The 23,498-nt window shown below is 32.3% G+C and overlaps 1 protein-coding gene across 5 annotated transcripts in view; it reads right to left on the bottom strand.

Annotated features, from left to right (window-relative positions):
* The window catches only part of DMD (dystrophin), a 2,089,750-nt gene that overhangs the window by 1,410,423 nt on the left and 655,829 nt on the right, over positions 1 to 23,498 (bottom strand). For all 5 annotated transcript variants that reach the window (XM_079122792.1, XM_079122788.1, XM_079122791.1 and 2 more), the window contains 2 exons: positions 19,383 to 19,506; positions 8,168 to 8,255 (listed from right to left, as the gene is read on the bottom strand). In XM_079122792.1, the coding sequence (XP_078978918.1) occupies positions 8,168 to 8,255; positions 19,383 to 19,506 (212 nt within the window). The remainder of the gene's footprint in view (positions 1 to 8,167; positions 8,256 to 19,382; positions 19,507 to 23,498) is intronic.

The following is a 23,498-nucleotide window of genomic DNA, read 5'->3' as shown; positions in this document are numbered from 1 at the left end:
TATTAGGTGTTACCTTTAATACTATAATCTAGCAGTCAGGGGATAATAGTTTTGAGATATTCTTTTAGTCTAATATACTAATAATTATTATTTTGTTTAAACATCCTTAATGTGATTGTCTTCAAGCTCTTAATTAACAGTAAACCACACTTAGAAACTGAAAATGAAGCATACATTTAATGTAGAAAACACCATTTACCCAATTATATAATTATATTATAGTATCTATTCTGGAAATTGTGATGAAATTTTTTAGGATTAGAAATGTGAGCTTAGCATAAATGGCCTTTACAATGTTAAGGAATGTTCCCAATATCCCTATTTTTTCTAGTGTTTTGAGCATGAAGGGGTGCTGTATTTTATCAAATGCTTTTTCTGCATCTATTGAAATAATCATGTGATTCTTGACTTTAAGTCTATTAATATGGTGAATTACGTTTATTGATTTCCTGATGTTGAACCAACCTTGCATCCCTGGGATGAAACCCACTTGATCATGGTGCACTATCTTTTTAATATGTTTTTGTATGCGATTTGCTAAAATTTTGTTGAGAATTTTTGCGTCGATGTTCATTAAGGATATTGGTCTGAAATTTTCTTTCCTTGATGAGTCTCTGTCTGGTTTAGGTATCAGTGTGATATTGGCTTCATAGAATGAGTTTGGGAGGGTTCCCTCCTCTTCTATTTTATGGAATACTTTGAGAAGTATTGGAATGAGCTCTTCCTTAAAGGTTTTGTAGAACTCGGCTGAGAACCCATCTGGTCCCGGACTTTTCTTTGTTGGTAGGCTTTTGATGACTTCTTCTATTTCAGTACTTGAAATTGGTCTATTTAAATTGTTTATGTCCTCCTCATTCAGTTTAGGCAATTCATATGTCTCTAGAAACGTGTTGATGTCTTCGAAATTTTCTATTTTGTTGGAGTATAGATTTTCAAAATAGCTTCTAATTATGTTTTGTATTTCCATCCTGTCTGTTGTGATATTTCCTTGTTCATTCCGAATTTTAGTGATTTGGGTTTTCTCTCGTCTTCTCTTTGTTAGTGTGGCTAAAGGTTTACCAATTTTGTTTATTTTTTCGAAGAACCAACTATTTATTTTGTCAATTTTTTGTATTGTTTCTTTTGTTTCAATTTCATTGATTTCAGCTCTGAGTTTAACTATTTCCTGTCTTCTACTACTTTTGGTGCTGTTCTGTTCTTCTTTTTCTAAGGCTTTGAGCTGTAGTGTTAGGTTGTTTATTTGTTGAGTTTTACTTCTTTTATTAAATGCGCTCCATGAAATAAACTTCCCTCTAAGTACTGCTTTCATAGTGTCCCAGAGATTTTGATATGATGTTTCTTTGTTCTCATTTACCTCTAAGAATTTTTTAATTTCCTTCCTAATATCTTCTGTTATCCATTCATCATATAATAGCATATTGTTTAATCTCCAGATGTTGGAATAGTTTCTGTGTTTTACTCTTTCATTTATTTCTAACTTCAATCCATTATGATCTGATAGAATACATGCTAGTGTCTCTATCTTCTTGTATTTGCTAACATTAGCTTTGTGGCATAATATATGGTCTATTTTAGAGACTCTGGCCAGAGCAATTAGACAAACCAAAGAAATTAAAGGGATACGAATTGGAAAAGAAGAACTCAAACTATCCCTGTTCGCTGATGACATGATTATATATTTAGAGGAACCTGGAAATTCCACCAGAAAACTCTTAGAACTCATAAGTGATTTCAGTAAAGTAGCAGGTTACAAGATCAATGCCCATAAATCCAATGCATTTTTATACATAAGTGATGAATCTTCAGAAAGAGAAATTAGGAAAACTACCCCATTCACAATAGCCTCGAAAAAAATAAAATACTTGGGAATCAATCTCACAAAAGAGGTGAAAGACCTCTACAATGAGAACTATACAACACTAAAGAAAGAAATTAAAGAACACCTTAGAAGATGGAAAGATCTTCCATGTTCTTGGATAGGAAGAATTAATATTGTCAAAATGGCCATACTACCTACAGTGCTATACAAATTCAATGCAATTCCAATTAAAATCCCAATTGTGTACCTTACAGAAATAGAGCAAGCAATTATGAAATTCATCTGGAAGAATAAGAAACCCAGAATAGCTAAAGCAATTCTTAGCAGGAAGAGTGAAACAGGGGGTATTGCAATACCAGATCTTCAACTATACTACAAAGCAATAGTAACAAAAACGGCATGGTATTGGTACCAAAATAGAAAGGTAGATCAATGGTACAGAATAGAGGACACGGACACAAACCCAAATAAATACAATTTTCTCATACTAGACAAAGGGGCCAAAAATATGCAATGGAGAAAAGATAGCCTCTTCAACAAATGGTGCTGGGAGAATTGGAAATCCATATGCAACAGAATGAAACTAAACCCATATCTCTCACCATGCACGAAACTAAACTCAAAATGGATTAAGGACCTCGGAATCAGACCAGAGACCCTGCAGATTATAGAAGAAAAAGTAGGTCCAAATCTTCACCTTGTTGGTCTAGGACCAGACTTCCTTAACAGGACTCCCATAGCACAAGAAATAAAAGCTAGAATCAACCACTGGGATAGATTCAAACTAAAAAGCTTTCTCTCAGCAAAGGAAACTATCAGCAATGCGAAGAGAGAGCCTACAGAGTGGGAGAATATCTTTGCCAATCATACTTCAGATAGAGCACTAATCTCCAGAATCTATAAAGAACTCAAAAAACTCTACTCCAAGAATTCAAATAGTCCAGTCAACAAATGGGCTAAGGAAATGAATAGACACTTCACAGAAGAAGATCTACAAGCAATCAACAAACATATGGAAAAATGTTCAACATCTCTAGTAATAAGAGAAATGCAAATCAAAACCACCCTAAGATTCCATCTCACCCCAATTAGAATGGCGATTATCAAGAATACGAGCAACAACAGGTGTTGGCGAGGATGTGGGGAGAAAGGTACACTCATACATTGCTGGTGGGGCTGCAAATTAGTGCAGCCACTATGGAAAGCAGTGTGGAGATTCCTTAGAAAACTTGGAATGGAACCACCATTTGACCCAGCTATCCCACTCCTTGGCCTATACCCAAAGGACTTAAAATCTGCATACTACAGAAATACAGCCACATCAATGTTCATAGCTGCTCAATTCACAATAGCCAGACTGTGGAACCAACCTAGATGCCCTTCAATTGATGAGTGGATAAAGAAACTGTGGTATATATATACTATGGAATATTACTCAGCCATAAAGAATGATAAAATTATGACATTTGCAGGCAAATGGATGAAATTGGAGAATATCATGCTAAGTGAGATAAGCCAATCTCAAAAAGCCAAAGGACGAATGATATCGCTAATAAGTGGAGGATGACACATAATGGGGGGGAGGGAAGGGTTAGAGTTAGGGTTAGGGAGGGGGGCAAGTATGGAGGAAGGAACTACTGTATAGAGGGAAAAGTGGGGTGGGAGGGGTGGGGGGAAGGGAAAAAATAACAGAATGAATCAAACAACATTGCTCTATGTAAATTTATGATTCCACAAATGGTATGCCTTTACGCCATGTACAAACAGAGAAACAACATGTATCCCATTTGTTTACAAGAAAAAAAAAAAAAAAAAGAAATGTGAGCTATGGATATATATCAAATAATGTTTTGATGTAACTTTTGGTAAGTTCCAACATTAATAAGGGTAAATTATATAAACTGGACTTTCTTCATGTTATACTTGACTGATAAAAAGGCTGTATGTATCCATACAGGAATAGTAATTTATACAAAGAAATAAGAATGATATATCATTCTAAATAGATAAAAACAAAGTATATGTGTTTAGGTATAAAAATATGCATGATGAGATTTTGGTTCTAGATGTTCTTGAAATTCCACAATCTCTGCAATACACTGAAAAAGTTCATCTTGAAGTAAACAGTTAAAACAACTCACAATAATACCTTAGGAACCCAGTACTGAGTCATCTATATTACTGAAGAATTGGCAAGATTATTGGCCATATTAACTTGATAAAATATTCTAAATTTTAAACTATTTTATGCCATTTCTGTATTTAAATAAAAATATTCAATTAAATTTTAAAGAAGGTTATCTTGCATCCCTTTAAAAAAGAAAGTAAAAAAAGAATTTAGAAACTCCCCTCTCAGGTAACACAGGTAGAGGAACATATAAATAGTTCACTATATACCCACACTAGTCTCCTACTTACCTTCACTAAAGTTCTAGGAATTTAATTTCTTGAGATTAAAGGTATGATCCTAATTTTATATATTGATGGTAAAGTTCACAAACAGTATATGTATGCAAAATATATTCCAATACAATACTCTTTCGAGCTGTTCTCCATCCTTATCCATTCAATTGATTTTGACATAGAAAGAATAAATTAATTTTAGTTTAGTTTAGAAAGAATAAATTAGTTTTAGTTCAAACGAAAGATTTAATAAAAAAAGAGATGAATCGTTTTAAAATCACGCCAAATTACATTGGTATATTTTTGCAGTTTTTGCACATCTTCTTTCTCAGTACATATCTTAAATTCCTTCAGTAAAATGCTGACAGGACTATGAATTTAATTTTCTGCATTTTTTTAAGGTGTTAAAACTTTGGCATGTCATGGGTATTTGGAATCGGACAAATGTGATTTGTAAATAAATCGGACTGTTTCAGTTCAAACCTGAGGTAAAATGTAAATTGTGGCCATTTTTTGTACATGTCTTGGAGTTTCATTTTATATACAAGAGTTCCAAAATTATTAAAATTTTTAAGAATTTAACCTTTTAGAAAGCTATTTTAAGTAGAAAATTCAGTTTGCTATATATGTGAACACATATAGTTCATTAAATGCTTTCCTTTCATAAAATATAATAGCTATACTTGTTCTTCATACACATGTTTATACTCTATGTTAAATGTTTCATCATAAATATAGAATTCATGTATATAGACATATATATTATAGATATGTATTTATGTTGATGGTATAATATTATAACATTATATAAAAGTGATTTGCATTTATCTTAATTTTCAAGGAAAGTATATATGGTTTAGAGTAATATCCTTTTGCATGAGATACTAAATGAAGTATGGTGATCAAAACTCCACAGCCCAAACACAGGAAAGATGATTCCAGACTTATATGTTTAAGTGATTTAGTGAGATAGTTATTGGGACTCTTGTTATATAGAAAACTTAATATACATTTCACCTTCATGAACCACACCAGTGAACTTTTAGTTCTTGGCTCTCTGGTAGAAGAGCTATTCAAAATTAGGGTTAGGAGTTTCTCTGAAATATACCTGGACAGGTATTTGTGGCACTAATTTTGTGTATGACTTATTTCATAATTTGCACAATCATAGAAAATAAATATTATCCAATCTGTCTTTGAAAGATAAAAAAGGATGAAAGCAGAATTTAGAATATTTTGATAGCAATTTATGTAAATTATTTCATTTTATGGGAGAACAGAGCTATGGTCATTTTAAATAGTTATCCTGTTTATGGACTGAATTCCAGCATAAGTATATATCCATTAATCATATCTTCCCTGACTTAACAAATGGATAGCTTAATTTTTTTGTTTTTTGGTACAAGGGATTGAACTGAGGGGCACTCGACCACTGAGCCACACCCCCAGCCCTATTTTGTATTTTATTTAGAGACAGGGTCTCACTGAGTTGCTTAGGGCCTCGCTGTTGCTGAGACTGGCTTTGAACTCATGATCCTCCTGTCTCAGCCTCCCAAACCGCTGCGATTACAGGCATGCATCACCACTCCCAGCTGGGTAGCTTAAATTTTGATCAATACAAACAACCAAAGAGCAACACCTCATATCACACTGCCAACACTCACTGCTCTTTGCTGTGTATCTAGGTTATTATTTTCCATCAAAGGCATTATTGTTTTCTAAAAATATGACTAATGTTTTTATCTTATCATCTTCATTTTGTTTTGTGAAACATAATTCAATAATTTAGTTAATATTTATTAAGGACCTACTGTATGTCCTGATTTTTCTGTAAGCCTCCAAAAATTAGAGATTTGACAATGGTTTGGAAAACTGGTATTCTTACTAGTCACGGGATAATTGAACACTATACATAGTTCACATACCAAAAAATGTAAATCATTTCTTTCAAGTCTAAGTGTTTACATGCTTTTTTAAAATAATTCAGTGTCTGCTAATATCAGATAATCTGAGGTGAGTTATGCTAGATATTTAATTATTAAAATCAGACAATTTTAAAAATAAAGACTTCAGCCTTGTGGCTCAGTAGCAGAGTGCTTGCCTACATGCACTAAGCCTTCATTTCAATCCCTAGTTCCATATGGTTTTATATGTTTTTTAAAATTTTTTGTTGTTGTTCCCATCATTAAAAACAAAATAGGAGGCTGGGGATATACCTCAGTTGGTAAAGTGCTTGCTTTGCAAGCATGAGGCCCTGGGTTCAAATCCTAGCACTGTGGAAAAAAAAAATGAAAGCACAATTTATATTAGCTTATTCAAATGAAAAAGTAATATGATTTCTAGGGGGTGAGTTTAACAATTACAATATTTTTAGATCTTAAAAATTAACATGAATATGCTGTTAAATTCATCAGTTAAAACCACTATTCACATGCATCTAAACAATAACCTATTAATACTTTTTATTGTCTATATATTCATTACCTTGTTAACCCAATTCGCAGCTGTCATGTTTACTTGTTTGTATTTTTAAGCAAATGTAATCATGGGGCTCATTAGAAGAAAAAATGATTTCCTATTAAGATAACTGACTCACTGAACATTTTTAGTGTCAATATAGAAATTAAGGCACAAAATCAAACAGAATTTATGTTGCAGAATCCAGAATATTCCAGAAAAAGTTGACAGATACAAAAAAAACACATTTGTTATGTTTGTTTATGATATTATTATAAATATATCCTTTACAAAATGAAAAAAAAGTTTGGAAATGGCATTTATGATTTTCATAAAATTACTTTTATCTGACAAGGAATATAATACTATAGCAATGAAAATTTGAACATTTGTTCATATTTGATATCAACAATATTTTATACAGCTAACCGAGGTATTCAGTGTTAGCAAAGAATAATTTTATTTCATTCATAAAAAGAAAAATATTAACATTGCATTTTCATTCATTCTCACTAAAAATTTAGTTTCAGCAATGCTTATAACAGCTTCATTCACAAGAGCTAAACTATGGAACTAACCTAGCTGCCCTTCAGCAGATGAATGGATAAAGAAATTGTGGCATATATACACAATGGAATATTATGTAGCCTTTAAGAAGAATGAAATTACGGTATTTGCCAGTAAATGGATGGAACTGGAGAATATTATGCTAAGTGAAATAAGCCAATCTCAAAGAACCAAAGGCTAAATGTTTTCTCTGATATGCAGATGCTGATTCACAATAGTGGGGGAATGATAGTATAATGAATTGGACATTACTACCCTATGTGTGTATATGATTGCACAACCTGTATAACTCTACGTTGTATACAACCAGAATAATGAGAAATTATATTCCATTTATGTACAATGTGTCAAAATGCATTCTACTCTCATGCATAATTAGAACAAATATAATTTTCTAAAAAAATATGAAAAAAATTGGCTAAAAACTAAATATTCCCTCAAGAGGTGTTTATTAAATGAACAAAAGTCATAAGCTGTAATATAGAAAATGTGAAATATATAGCTAGAAAACAGGCATTAGGTTGGAGCCTTCCATATAATTTGTCTTTTTGGAAAAATGTATTGGAAAAATTACTTGCAATCAGATCATCCTCACTTTAACATATCACATACAATTGCTTTCATTACCAATTAGTTCTATGAACCTCATCTTCTTAAATTATTCAGATTTGCATTACAATTGAGTTCTCTGCAGCATATTATAAAATATTCTAACACTTACTATTTTCTACCAATGGACACAAGTTGAATTTTCCCTAATAATTTGCTTAGCATTAAGAAAAAATAAAAAGAAAACAAACTCCCTTTAACTTAAATTTATATTCAAGAAGTGCTTGTCTGATATAATTCAGCTGATAAATATGAACCTATGTGTTTATCAAATCCCTAAGAAGATTATCTAAATCAACTCCATGTAATTACCATTCACCATCTGTTCCACCAGGGCCTGAGCTGATCTGCTGGCATCTTGCAGTTTTCTGAACTTCTCGGCTTTTTCTCGCTCTATGGCCTGCAGCATGATAGCAAAGGTGAGTATTCAATACAAGGATTGTGAGTCTACACAGTAATTATAACTTCTACTTGCCCTTTCAAGCCTTCAGATATTTCACTGTCAGCTTATCACAGAAATCTAAAGATACTTTTCTCAACTCTTTTGTCATCAAAAGCAACAAAATGGCAATGAAAGCAAAAGTCATTTTCACCCGAATTGCTATTTTTAATAAGATTTCTATTCTTATTTTATGTAATAGTTTCTGATACATTGCAATGTTACATTGCTAAAAAAGAAGAAGTTAAAAAGGCAAATCATAACAATGCAAGACAAAATATCAGATAATAAAATGAAATTCATCATTTAGATGTATCGCTAATACTATTACTGAAAACAGAAATATATGCAGTATTAATAGTCAAATTAAGAATCCACTAATATAGAAAAAGAATAAAGTGCTACTAGTATGAATAATTTAGCAGAAAAACCATGATTTAAATGCCAAACTGTAGGCTAATTTTTTAATGTAAAATAGCCTAAGTTCTCCAATTCCAGGGAAAATTGGTTCAGTTTGAAAGAACTTTCTAAATTCCTTTGTTCATTCTTCCTAATCACAGTTAACTTTTAAACAAAAGTTATAAAATTTAAATTAACAAAAGTAATATTGTATACCACTGAGTTTAGCTAATATTTCTAGAGAAACACACATTTCACACCTAAATGCAGAAGTCTATGACTATACTCATCAAAAGATGTGTCTGTTATATTTTAAATCATAACAATCATAGGAAAGAAAGCTATAATGCAATTAGCATACAGTATGAGCAATACCTTTGTGATAATAGTTATAAAACTGATTTCACTTGAGTTTGAGGAAGGAGGTTATTTCATATTAGACTATTTTTTCAAAATTGTATTCATACTAACAGAAATTTAAGCAAATATTACACATTATAATATAGGAGTACATGTGGGAGGGGTATAATAGACACATGTACACTTACAGGATGGTTGAACAGAAATTTGTGCAAGGAAGGAAATGTTCAATATTTGTTTTGTCCAGCATGGCAGCCAATAGCTACATGTTGGTACTGAGCACTTGAAAGGCAATCAGTCTGACAGAGGAAATAACACTTGAACTTAATTCTATCTAATGTCATTTAATTAATTTAAATTTAAATATTTACACATGACCAGTATTAATAGTAATTGTACAACACAGATTTTGTGTCTTTCATTTGAAAGCAAATAAAGGTATGAATGTAAATATAGATAATATGGCAGCATCAGAAATACTTTCATAGAAATAATCATCTAGATCAGACTCTTTCCCAAGCAAATAATGATACATAAAATACTAAATAAAATTTAGAATTGAAGAATGAAGTAACATTATAATGTGATAGCCTTATTTTGTTTTTTTAATAACTACAGCCCAACTGAAAAAACACATTTTATATTATGCTGTGAAGGATAGCAAATGAAAACCCATCTTTTTCCCACAAGTCAAGAAATATTGAAGGTGATAGACAAATTTTAGTATCTTGGATTCTGCTTGAAGTTTTCAAAGCACATAGGTTGCATATGATTTTATGACCCCACAATCTCATTCTAATCGGCAAGCTAAAATTCTGGGTTGTCTTGAAATTCACTTTCACAGTCAGTACTGAATTGTTTCCACAAACATGCAGACGAATATGACAGGTTCTGACTTGCTGGTTGAATGAAAATCCCATAAAAATAAGGTAGCCACAAACAATATCCAGTTATATCCCAAAGAAAGCTACAGAATTCCTATTTCCTCAATTCCTCAACTTTTGTGTTCTAAATTCCCTATCCTTAGCATTGTATTGGCACACATATTTTCCAATACTTAATAGTTTCCCTGTTAAAAGGTAAATATTATTCACCAAGAACTTTAAAGCACTTTATAAGAGAAAAATGGGCATATTCTAAGTAAATCTATAATATTTACAACTCTCAAGAAAGATAGGAAGATGTGGGTTTTTGCTTTTAACTACATTGGGATATAAATCAGTAAGAAAAAGAAAAAATACTAATGCCACAAGAGAACAAGAACAGTAACAACAAACTGAGTCAACTGGTGTTCTTTTAAGTTCCAAGTTTAGAGTTTCTCTTCTCAAAATGGTTTATATTTATGAGGGTTTCTTTCTTTCTCTTTTACATGAAATTATAGAAAGGGAAGACCCAGAATACCATATGGTCTTCATAAATAATGAAAATAAATTAACAATGACTTTCTAAATGCCATGATCACAATCTCTTTATTCTAAGCATCTAATTGGATAATCAAATAGTAATGCTAACTGCAAAACTCTGAATATCTCTGGGGTAATATTTGAGCTTAAATATCTTATTTTGTTGACCACATTAGTTCAGAAATTCTAATATAATAATGATAATAACCACCATCACCATGATAAAGTAACAATCTTTGGATCTGTTACTATTACTCTCTCATTTTGATAAAGAAAGAAAGTGAGGCACACAGAAGCTTATGGAAAAATTGAAAACTTCAGCATGATCACATTAAAATGAAGTTTCTTATACAACCATATTACTGGTTTTATATATGTATTATTTCAAATGCATGTCATAATAATTGTAAGGAAGAATGAACCAGCATTATGTTACCTAATTTTATATAAGAAAAAATGGGGCATCAGTAAGATTGAATCACAAGTCAAAGGACATAGAACTGAAAAGTACAATATTAAAACCCTGTTCCTCCATTTCAAGTTCAGGCTCCTTCAGACATTGGTTGCTTCTAGGGATATTTCATTGGAAATTAATCAAACAGGCTTGACCGTATCAGAATATAACATGGCAAGGGTGGGTTTTTAGTTTGAAAGTAGTTAGGAATATTGAAAGAATTGAGCCATTGTTAATTCAGAATGGACACCAAGATGTCAGAAGGAATGTCTGACTACCCATAATGGACACTAACAGCCCACAGGCTGATTACCAAGGCCCTATATACCTCAATTACCTGGCCATGCTACTAGATGCATAATATTTATGCAAACCAAGTTACTGGTGCATACATAGGGACAAAGTCCCTGGAAAGAAACAGCAAATGCGCTTTGCATATCTATGTGCAGATGATAATTTCATTTTGTTAGATATCAATAGAGGAATTCCATTACAGAGGAATATTGGACAATGAAGAGAAATATGGACAAAAAAGTGCCTTGAACAGTGCAAAGAATCGATGGCAATCAAGAATTCAGCAAATATTTCAATTCAGATACAGTTGCAGATGGTTGATTAAAAATAATCAAACATTGGGTAGCAAGAAGTTGGTTAAAAAAAAAAAGGTAATGAAAAGAAATGTTTTGGAGAACTGTGTTTTTTCCCCTCACTTGAATTACATTCTGTCTACTGCTTACTAGATCTTTCTGATTAATAAAGTGATTCAACCTTTCTGAGCCACAATGTTTTCTATGTAAAATAACAAAATACCTAACATCCAGAGCTTCTGAGGGAACTAAAGGAGGCTCTTCCTATAGCTTATTTTTTAAAGAAAGAAAATTTCACAGTAAAATGTCAAGCTAGGAATTATTAAGCTGAGACAAATGGTATAGCATAAACCACAACTGTACCAGACCTAGAATATATACTTGTTCTCATTAAAAATCATCTTAATAATCTTAAAAGTTCAGGAAAAATTTTTGACACCAACAGTTGATTAAAGCACCTGACTTAAAAATGTATAAGAAATGTCCAAATAACCACATTTTAAAAGTGTTAACAAAGTTGATTAAATAAATACCACTGAAACTTCTTTCTCTTGGGATTTGATCACACAGATATTTGACCTTGAATGAAATATATGAACTACTGTTTTAAAATAGTTAAGATCAGTAGTTCCTAGTGTTTCTACCTTTTCTCCTTTTCTCACAGAAACATGTATAAAAATACAGAAAAGGTAAGTCACATCACAGAACAACCAAAACCAAAGCCTGATGAGAAATATATTGGGAATAAGGACATACACCTTCATATAAGGAATTATGTGCCACCAGGAAGGACACTGGCCTTCTAATGATGTATGTTGCATAGTAAAACCTGCTCTGACACCAAAGCAAACCAAACAAGAAAACAAAGTAACTCAGTCCTCATGCATATTCCTTTATTTATTCCCATCAAAATTGCTATTATCAAAGTCACCAATCGCTTCCAGGCTACTACATTCGACGGCTGATTCTCAGACCTCAGTTTACTTATCATGATTTGATTCAGAGAATTCCATTTTCTTCTTGAAAGTATTTATTAATTTAGTTTCCTGGACCACATGCACACAGTTTTCCCCTAACCTCAAAAACCACCTATACTCAATTTCCTTTATTGTTTTTGAATCATCTCCCTAAGCTCTAAATTTGGAAATCTGGAGTACCCTGAGACTCAATTCATTCATTCAGGTTAAAAAAATAAAGCAACAATGTAAAAACCTGTTCACAAAGTGAGATTGGGGTAAAGTTCTTGCCTAGCATGTGCAAGGTCTTAGGTTCCATCCCTAGCACTACAAAAAAATCTTATTGGCTCTCTAATCTCTATCCAGAAAAGATGTTATCACTATGACTATTAAAATATCAAAGTACCCCAATGTCTCTGGAAGATTAGGATGGTTCAAAATTTACTACTACATGGTCTTCTAATGTCTACTTTTGCTCTCTGGTGACATATTCTCAAGGCAGTAGAGAATGCCAGTCATGACAGGCCCAGCTTGACTCTACAGCTGAGTAAAAGTTCAAGTCCTTATGATAGACCTGCCTGAACCTAATCTATTTAACCTCTCTGAATTCTTCCCCTGCTACTAAGTACCTTGGTTATTCTGCTTCAGCCACACACTTTGTCGTTCCCTGACACCATAGGCATGCTTGTGCTAGAGGGATGTATATTTCCTCTTCCCCACATATGAACAGTGCCTACCTTGGTTATCTGTAAATTTCTCACTGCTCATTCATATTTACCTAAATGACATTTTCTCAGTGAAGGTTTTTGGTGCCTCTCTATCTGCACATACTCACTACACATGTACATACATGGCACCAGACCCTCATTTCTCCCGTACTTTTATCGTTGGCATTTATTACTAATATTCCATATTTTTTACGTATTAATCTTGCTTTATTTCTATATTCTCTACTGTAACATAAGCTATATTATGCCAGGTATATCATCTATTTCTTTCTTTCTCTATTCTATCTCCAGTATCTAGAACAGTGCCTGATACATAGTCAAAACCTAGTAAGGCTGAAGTCTATTGTAGCATAGTGTTGCCACATACAATTTGGTCTTCCGGGATCCATGAGACTCTTGCAAGGTGTAAACTGTGTGACAAATCCTAGTATCTGTATATACAGCAATCATAGAACCAGCCCACAGGTGGAAATGCTGAAATCTCAGTAAAGTAACACTGAATTAAAATAAAGTTTTCTAGAAACTACAAATTAGATTGGGAGTTAGGCACATCAACCTCATCTCCAGATTATGTCCTGATAATGATATTAAAAAATTATCCAAGGAGAAAACAAAAGCAGCATATACAAGCAGTAAGTCAAGAGTTCATAAGTCTTATCCCAATGTTCCTCTTCTATGGCTCTGATATATATGCCTGTTATCTTTATACCCACCAAACACACACATACATATATTTTTATATAAAGAATGTATATGTATTCATAAACACACACACACACACAAGCTTTCCACTTGTTTTCTTTTCTTTTTGGTACCAGGGATTGAACCCAGGGGCACTTAAACACCTAACCAACTCTCCAACCCTTTTTTATATTTAGAGACAGAGACTCACCAAGTTGCTTAGCACAGTTGCTGAAGCTGGCTTTGAACTCATGATTCCCCTGCCTCAGCCTCCTGTGTCGCCCAGCTTCCCACTTGTTTTCAAGGCCAAGAGTATCATCTGAACAATCTTTAACTATGGCCTCTACTTTCTGTGTATTTCATCTTTAACATTAGTCTGAATATTTGTAGTCTGATTTCAATTCTTGCTACCACACATAAAGGTTTTTCATGAAAGTTAACACTTTTATTTTTTGCCAGGTAGAATGTTTCTTTTGGCATTAAATATTGACAACTAGTGCGGGGGTTGTGGCTCAGTAGCAGAGTGCTTGCCTAGCATGTGTGAGGCACTGGGTTCAATCCTCAGCACAACATCTAAATAAATAAAAATAAAGGTACGTTAACAACTAAAAAAAATTTTTTTAAATATTGATAACTCCAACTACCTCAGTGAAGTCACCTTATTTTTTAACACATATCTGCCCTTAATATTAGTATATTTTTCCAATCTTCTTCCTCAGGAAAAAAGGGGCTTTTCTGTATGTCTATTTACCTATATGTATCTACTTATCATATATATGTATGCCTGGGCATACATACACATAATTATTGGATCTTAAGTCTATTCATATATTAAAATAGAACAGCATTTTGACAATGTTTTATTAACATGTAGAATATTTAATACTTTATCAGCATCTGATTAATATATGATCATAGATTTAGAAGTAACTACTAAGATTCTAAAATATTTACTACACACAACTTCAAGTGAATAATATACTGGCTAAAAAATGTACCCATGAATAATTCCAGTGAGAATGCTTTCTTAATTATAAAGTAAGAGCTCAAGAAAATTGTTAGTAATCATCAGGAAATTTTAACTTCTAAAATACATAATGATATGAAAATAAAATGAAATTGTTATAAAGAAAAAAGATATAAAGGTTAAGTAATTCTAAAAGTAGACTAAAAGAAAATTCATTATTTCTTCAAAAACATTAAAAAACCTTTATGACCTTTCATCCTCCCTCTGTATTGGCATCTCTTAAATGCTTCCTCCTTTCATGACATCTTCTCTAATAATATGAAAAGTAAGTTCTAGATTCCCTATGGTCCTACAGTGACTTCAGAAGCAATTAATTTTCTATTCACTTAACATTCTATAATGAAGTTTTACCCTTTGACAGAAAAGTAATTTATTCACTCAAATGTTTATTCACAAATTGTTATGCCTTTCATATTGGTAACAAAGCTTGTGTTAAAATGTGCCATCAGGCTTAAAAAAATAATTCCTTCATATAGTCAAACATTTATTTATCTGTCCCAGTCTGTGCCTTAAAGGAAAGATATGAACTAAAGATGTATTTATAGATCTATCTGCCTCTATCTATCGATTTAAGTTAGTTATTATTTAAATAGGAAGAAATGAGGACATTTGCAGGAAAAAATAGGAGGATTGTGAAGAATAACATTATTAAAAGGAAAATGAATTGGAACAAATGACAAAAATGTAAAAAAGTAATAAGTACCTAGTGCTATGCTTTAAGGAATGAAAGAATTTCATGAAGGATAAAGTGGTTAATAGGGTCTAGTCCTAGAGAGAAGTTGAATAAAATGGCATATAAAAGTTTATGTTTCTAGAAGAGGAAAATTTTCCTCAAATATGGAAAACAGTCTATTTTAAAGGTTGATGATTAAGTCTCAGAGTAATAGAATGGGACTAAAGATAGGGATATGCAGATTAATGGAAGCAGGGTGCTTAGTGATGTCATTAGAGAGAGGGAGAGGGAGAGGGATTGGTTAGCCTCAACTAGAGGCAGAAAGAAAGATACTATGATCCAAATATGAATACACATAATTTGAGAAACATTTTGGCTAAAATTGTAGGAAGTGTCATCTATTATAAATGGTGATAAAGGCATAGATGATCTTTAAAACTTGAAATAATTGAGAAAAAATGAGGACAAATACTACTAGGGATACATTGAAAGTTTGTACAATATTATCAATAATTCTATTAGAGTGTGTTATTTAAGAAATAGAAAAATTCCTGGTAATGATAACATCCATAGTATGATTATGCAAGTGTGTGACTAAGTTAAGGACATAGGGAAATGGAAGGTTTTGGAAATAGCAGACATCTCAGAGAGGTACTAAGATTACTAAGAATAAAAACACGACTTAGGCAGAAAGGACTCTGATCTTAGTGCCAAAGTCTTCAATGAGAAAATTATGTAATAAAGTGGTAGACACATGGTATGCCAGAAACCAAGGGAGGAAAGAATTTCATGAAGGATAAAGTGATTAATAGGGCCTCTTGATGGCCACTAGACATGAATTGCAAGGAAAAACACATTTATAAATAGACAAGAGAATATTTGGAATTGACTCTGGGAAGTTAGAAAAACAGTTCAAAAGGAGTAGGGATATAAAAGAGTGATGGGTATAGTGGTGTTCTTCAGAGTCAAAGTAGTCTCCATGTATAAACAGAATCAATATATAGGACAAAAGACTTGTCTTGAAAAAAGGTTTTCAGATTTCCCAGTGAGACTAGAGAAAAACACAAAGCACATGAAGTGAGGCAGAAGAAAGGGAGTGTGGGACAGCATAAAGATAAAGAAAGGACAGATAAACAGAAGCCTATATTCTGGTAGGTAAACACAGACAATAGATACAGGAGAAATGATAGATTTAACTGACCTGAAGATTCCCATTGCAACTTGGTAAAAACTTTTATTTGGGATTAGTTAAGCAAGCACAGATCCTAGAAAGAGCCCAAGGCCTGCTGATTATAATAGCTTGATCAGAAGACTTTTAAGAGAACCTTGTATAAGCTCCTCACTCTCAGACACTTATTACACTGACTTGTGGTCACAAGAGGCTATTTTGTTATGTTATTGCTAATTTATATTACCAAGCACCCACATAAAGAATATGAGTAGTTAGAATCAGTTCAGTTAAAAATTTTGAACCACGTTGACATCCACAGAATGAAAGACAGGACATCTAGAAGTCTGGTAGCACCCCAGACTGTGTCTTAGAATATTGATTTACAAATATTTATGGCCATACAAATCACCTGTGGAACTTGTTCAATAGCAGGTTATGATTTACTGAGATCCCACATTTCTAAAAAGCTCCCAGATAATGCTAATATTTATTGTCCAGGGGCCACACTTTGATTAGAGAGATCCCATAAGACTCCACTTCTAAGAAAGTACATTTTTTACTTCTATTAATAAAATAGTCAACAGAGATAGAGAAATTATGATTTACTCTAAAAGGTTCATATTTGAAAATATATAAAACTGCATCAACAATGACCTTGGATATTGTTATTGACTGAAAACACTAGAAAGGTATAAATGAATGAAGCAATCAAGATCAAAGAGTTAGTATTTAGCCATTTTTAAAGGATGCCTAAAAATGAATTAATACCATTCAAGTTCATGAAATGTGCCTCCCATGAGTTCAAAATAACTTACATAAACTGACAGGTGAAGAAGTTAATAAAATTAATGTACACCTGAACTGCATATCCATCATCATTACAACATATTTCTCTCAAGGACTTTTAACACATATACATTATATTTAGCCTGAAGAAAATGTCTAGGTAAATCATTTCACATCCTATTTTAGTAAGCAATTAAGAATGATGTTGTTATTTCAGAAAATGAGAGTTCAAGTTGATAAAGGTGACTTGCTAGGCATCAGAAAACCACTTATACAATATTGTACATTTTTTTAGCATTTCAGTCTGTCATGCTGACACAATCTATTAAATGTAAATTGCCTCTAGGTAACCATATGATAACAGGAAATTTCTGAATTTATATTCCTGAAATGCTGGAACTCAATTTTCCTGCTTGATCAAAGCTGTTTTAAGATACAGAAATGGGATGACAAACAGATAACTATATGAATCAGATCAATAAAACATTTTAATTAACTAACGAAATAACCAATATGATTCATATATTTAGTGGTTGAATATGTCCCATGAACTTTGAAACTTAGAGTATACCATTTTTAGGCAATTTTTCTACTTACACTTTCTTTCACATATAACTTTAAATAAATATGTGTTGCAAAAAGACATTCTGCTAATTTCATAATACTATAATTCTATAATAATTATAATGTTTATCCAGTTTAATTTTAAAACTTATATAATCATATTTTCCATTTCTTGAAACAATTTATCATAATCTATTATAGTGCTAATATCAGCATATTTTTAGAAAGCCAAAAAAATTTAACATAACTTTCCAATTTGTAAATATAGTCAATTCTAGGAACTTTTGACAAATTATCATCCTTCCGCAAGCAGCCTAAAAATACATAATTTTCTTCCAGAAGCTCTTTGTGGTTGCTTTTCTTCAAAATTTCCAGTCCCGCAATAAACATGAGCTTATATCTGAGGTAGTGTTGTATTTGATAACATACTGTGGATACTGTTGTTCATCAATTAAATGCTGGAGAGATGAAGCAGAGCTAATCCTTACACTTATATGTGACATTCCTGTAACTAAAATTATTTGAAAGTCACTTTTTTTAGCTTGTTCCCTTTATTTACTCAGCCTTGTAGAAATTCTCTTAAAACTGTTGTCAATGATATATCAAAATGAATGTTTTATAACTGTTGAAGATGAAAAATAAAAGCCCTAATTTCCCTAAAGATGAAAGAGTTCTTATTAAATTAATAAAATTTCCTATTGTGAGGGTCAAAATTATATTGTCTCAGAAAGGAATTAAGAAGAGCAAATCATCTTTCATCATAAATAAATATTGAGAGAAGGGAGACATTTTAATTAAGGTAATAAAATACATATATATCTGGGAAATATAATCTTGTAATTTATGACAAGTATTATTGACTATAAAGAATAACTTTTTTGATGATGCATAAATAGGGCCTTCAGAATTTCTAAGTGTGTAGTATATTCTACTCTATTTTATTCTATTCTGTTCTGTACAGCAAGTTTCCTAAGGACTGGACTTGAGGTAACAGAAAAATATATGATGGGAAATCACCAGAGTTCATGTTATAAAATTGTTAATTTACAGCTAAATAGTACAAACATTAAAGAAGATATTTGAAAAACACTTTTGGTCACAGAATCTGTTAAAGATTATTCTAGGCTAAAATTCGATTTTGCTTGACATCTAAAATAAATTTTAAACATATATTAAATAGCATTGTATCAGATTGCCTTAATCCCACCACCTCTAATAAAAAAACAGATTTAAAAAGGCAGAGAGTTTGCAAGCAGTACAAAATAGAAAAAAATGTAAAAAACTTAATGCAGAACCTACATTAACTTTTTCTTTAAGGTCTGAGAAGTTGCCTTCCTTCCGATAGATTGCAAATTCAGGACTCTGCAACACAGCTTCCGAGCGAGTAATCCAACTGTGAAGTTCAGTTATATCGACATCCAACCTAAGACAGCAAAGAATAAAGGTCATTATCTCTTTCTTCTATATGGAAAGAAAAGCAATTTATTCACATTTATCATTTTCCTCCCAATCTGAGACTCCTGCCTGATGTCTTTATTACTGTTAATAGCCCCACTCTTTCCCTAGTTAGGCAGGCTCAAAATTTGAAGTCGGCTTTGATGTACAGTCTTATGATCATAGAGGCCATTTTATTCCCCTTAGTGCAGCAATCACCTCTACAGTATCTCCTATAAGCTATTACCCAGGTTCTGCTTGAATGTTTGTACTATTTGCAAAATGACTACTGCCCAAGATGAGTCTCTTTCTTTTTGAGAAGTATTTACAAAAAACTACAATTCCTGTTGGTGGTACCCATTGAACACCATACTTTGATATCCTTGCCCTCATAGTCTCCAAACATATTATCTCTGGATTTGACCATGCAACTTATCATGGCAAATAGGATATTAGTAAGATAATCCCAGAAGGGCTTGATAGATGCTCGTATGTTGTAGTTTATCCTCTTAAAATACGCACTTGTTGAAGGCAAATGTAATTAATATAAGAAGTTCAATGACTGTGAAGTGACCATGCTTTAAGGAAGTTCGATCTATCCACGTAGACAGACTACATGAAAGAACATGAAGAAATAGTAAAGTGAATAAAGCCTTCTCTGACCTTCTGAATAGCAACTGAATATAGCAAAATGAGCATTGTAGCTGACACCACATAATAGCTAAAAAAAAAAAAAAAAAGGCTGAAAGGGCACTGCCCACATTGCAGAGATATGAGAAATAATAAACAACTACTGTTTTATGCTACTAAGTTTTCGTGCAGGGTATTTTGCTGCAACAAATATCTGATCAATTACCATGTTAAATTTTGAAACTTTTTTTTTAATTCGGGTCTAGATTAGTCAAGGTATGGAATAATCTCAAGTGTCCAACCATAGATCAAAGGATAAAGAAAATGTAAAAATCATACACACACACACACACACACACACAATGAAATACTATTCAACTTTATAAAAGGAATTTCTATCTGTGACATATGAGTGAAACTATACTAAGTGAAATAAGCTAGACACAAAAAGATTAATAATGCATGATCTCACTAATAGATATCTCTAAAATGATCAAACTCATAGAAGCAGAAAGTACAATGCTGTTTACCAGAGGTTAGCAGAGGGAGTGGGTACTTGGGAAGATGTTAATCAAAGGGTGAAAATTTTCAGTTAGGAGGAATAAGTCCAGAAGATCTATTGCACAAAATGGCAACTATAGTTTTTAATGATATTCTCCATATGAAAACCAGTGAGATAAATTTTAAATATTCTCACTAGAAAAAAATGATAAATGTGATGGAAAGAGTATGTTAGCATGGTTGAGCCATCCACAATGCATACATATTTTAAAACATGTTCTATATCATTAATATATATTATTTTAATTTATAAACTAAAAGTAGATTTTAGAAAATAAATTTTAAAACTTCAAAAAAGCATGGATTTTAGAATAGTCACAGATGAGTTGCAGGGGTGAGGGATGAATGAATCACTTAAAATTCCAGGTACCATTCTGAAGGTGTGTGCATTTTTCTTGAGAAAGTGCTCCTAGATTTTATCAACATCAATAAAGGATCAATGAAAAGGGAATTTAGAGATCAACTAATCCAACAACTTATTGAGCATTGGAAAACAACCAAACCAAACAAACATTCTTAGAAAAAATAATTTCTAGAGGAGCTTTTTGGAGCACAAGGAAAATAGGAAATTTAAGATACAAAGTAAGACATTTTAATCAAGATGCTGTCACTTCTCCATTACCATCTTCAAATATTTGAAATAAACTATTTAAATGCACTACAAGACATCTGAAGGTTACCCTGTCCTACTCCTAATTATTTCAGTGAACATTCCATGGTTTGTCCATACCTTAGGTTCCCTTCAATTTGCACCTATAGGCAGCATATCAGTAATATACAGTATAATCAAGGAAAAAGAGACAACTATCTTCTTATAATACTTTTATGATGTGGTCTATTATTTTAATCAGTTTTCATGTCAATATTAGATTTTCAACTCACCTTGAGGTTAATTTTACCTAAAACTTTTTGGAATTTTTCACAAACTATCATTAAGTTAGTCCTATCACATATAATTATATTAACTATCACAAACATATTAACTAATTTTTTATATTTGGGAGTCCTATTTCCTTTTTTATAGTTGTAGATGTACAGTGTGCCTCTATTTATTTTTTTATGTAGTGCTAAGGATAGAACTCAGTGCTTCATGCATACTAGGCAAGTGCTCTGCCACTGAGTTACAGACCCAGCCCTATGAACTGACTTTTTTTTAAGCCAGTATTTCAACGTCTTAACTAGTATAAATCTTTTAAAATTTTTTACTTAGTTTCAGGCTGTTGTTTTAAAATTAAACTCATATGGAACTTTATAAAACAAAAACCCTTACAAACAAATATTCCCACTTTGTATTCTTATAAAAATGCTACAGTTATACATTACCTATCTCCCTGCCCATATAAGGAAAGGGAGACTCAAGAGAATTTAAGTTAACTGACCTTAGACTTTTGGCATCATGGGACAGGAACTTAGATCATCTAGCTCACATGTCCTCCAACACAAAGAAAGCCTAGTCCCTAGTAATAATTATTTATTGAGTTGTTATTTATCAAAGACACCCAACTAGAAATCAAGGGAACTTGGATCTGAATTCCTTTAAACCTCGTGTAATTGAATGTCAACACTCTTTAATTTGTGCATGCATTTTTAATATTGTTAATATTTATTGGTTTTAATTTCACTATACGTGGTTATTGGTAGATTTCATACATTTGTTTTATCCCAAAGTTTGACTATCATATTTTCCATCTTCTCTTTCATAACACTGATTTAATAAGGGTCATTTTGCAGGCAATAAAAATCCCCCTACCCATTTGTTGACATTAACTCACTAAAGCAACACTTTTTGAATATTGTCTTTTAGTTGCCCATGAAATCCAGTGAACCACACTACAATTCTAATCAACTTTTATAAGTATTTACTATCAGAAGGTCTTAAGATAGATTTTGTTTTCCTTTGGCCCAAAGAAAAATCCCTGTGTCTCTTTGCCTGTAAACTTTAACAGAATAGTTCATGGGACAGACCAAGTATACTTGACAAGTACTAACCAGTGAGAACTTCAAACGGATGCTTAAACATCCCAAACTCCTTACTACTCAATTGGACCACCTTGAAGCATATTATACTCAGTCTTTAAGAGGTCCCTGGCAAGAATGAGCCCCATTTGCCCCAAGAAATTCCCTGATTTCTCCTCATGTATCATATTTTATTGTCTGCATTCTTTTCCTTATCTCACTTCCCTCATTTGCTTCCTGGGATCACTGTCCAAATAAACTACTTGCACGTAGGTACTTGTCTCCAGATCTACTCTTAGGTAAACCCAAACAAAGGGGATGATCAACAGCCTTAAAAGAATCCAGCATTCTACCATACATTTTTTTTTCAATTTGAGCTCTGACTTACCACAGGAAATATTAAAACTTTCCTTCAAATCTCTCCAATCTCTGACCTACCTTTCAGCTCTCTGTTAATGACCTTGTTTTCTCTTACAGTTTCTTCTTACAGAGAAAATTGCAATATAAGAATTTCTTCCACTTGCAATATCTAAAAATTCCATCTTACCTGCATGTGAAGCCATTCTTCTCATTTCCTTCTCTTACATTTGAGTGAATTTCCCTTCTTTTACCATAAATAAATCCCATGACTTTGCATTTTGACTGTCGTTCTATTATTTCTCAGGCATCCAAGTCCATCAATTTTCTATTATCCACTAAAAATTCAATCCCACCCATATCACGAGTGCATTGTTATATGGAACTTCAACATACTTTATTGACTTCTGTTTTTATAAAGCTTCTCTTGACCTTTACATTCTGTTTCCCTCTGCTTGTGTTTTATAAAAGTAAGTA

This window comes from Sciurus vulgaris (assembly GCF_902686455.1).
Source record: "Sciurus vulgaris genome assembly, chromosome: X".
NCBI lineage: Eukaryota > Metazoa > Chordata > Mammalia > Rodentia > Sciuridae > Sciurus > Sciurus vulgaris.
This window is presented reverse-complemented; position numbering and strand designations above follow the sequence as displayed.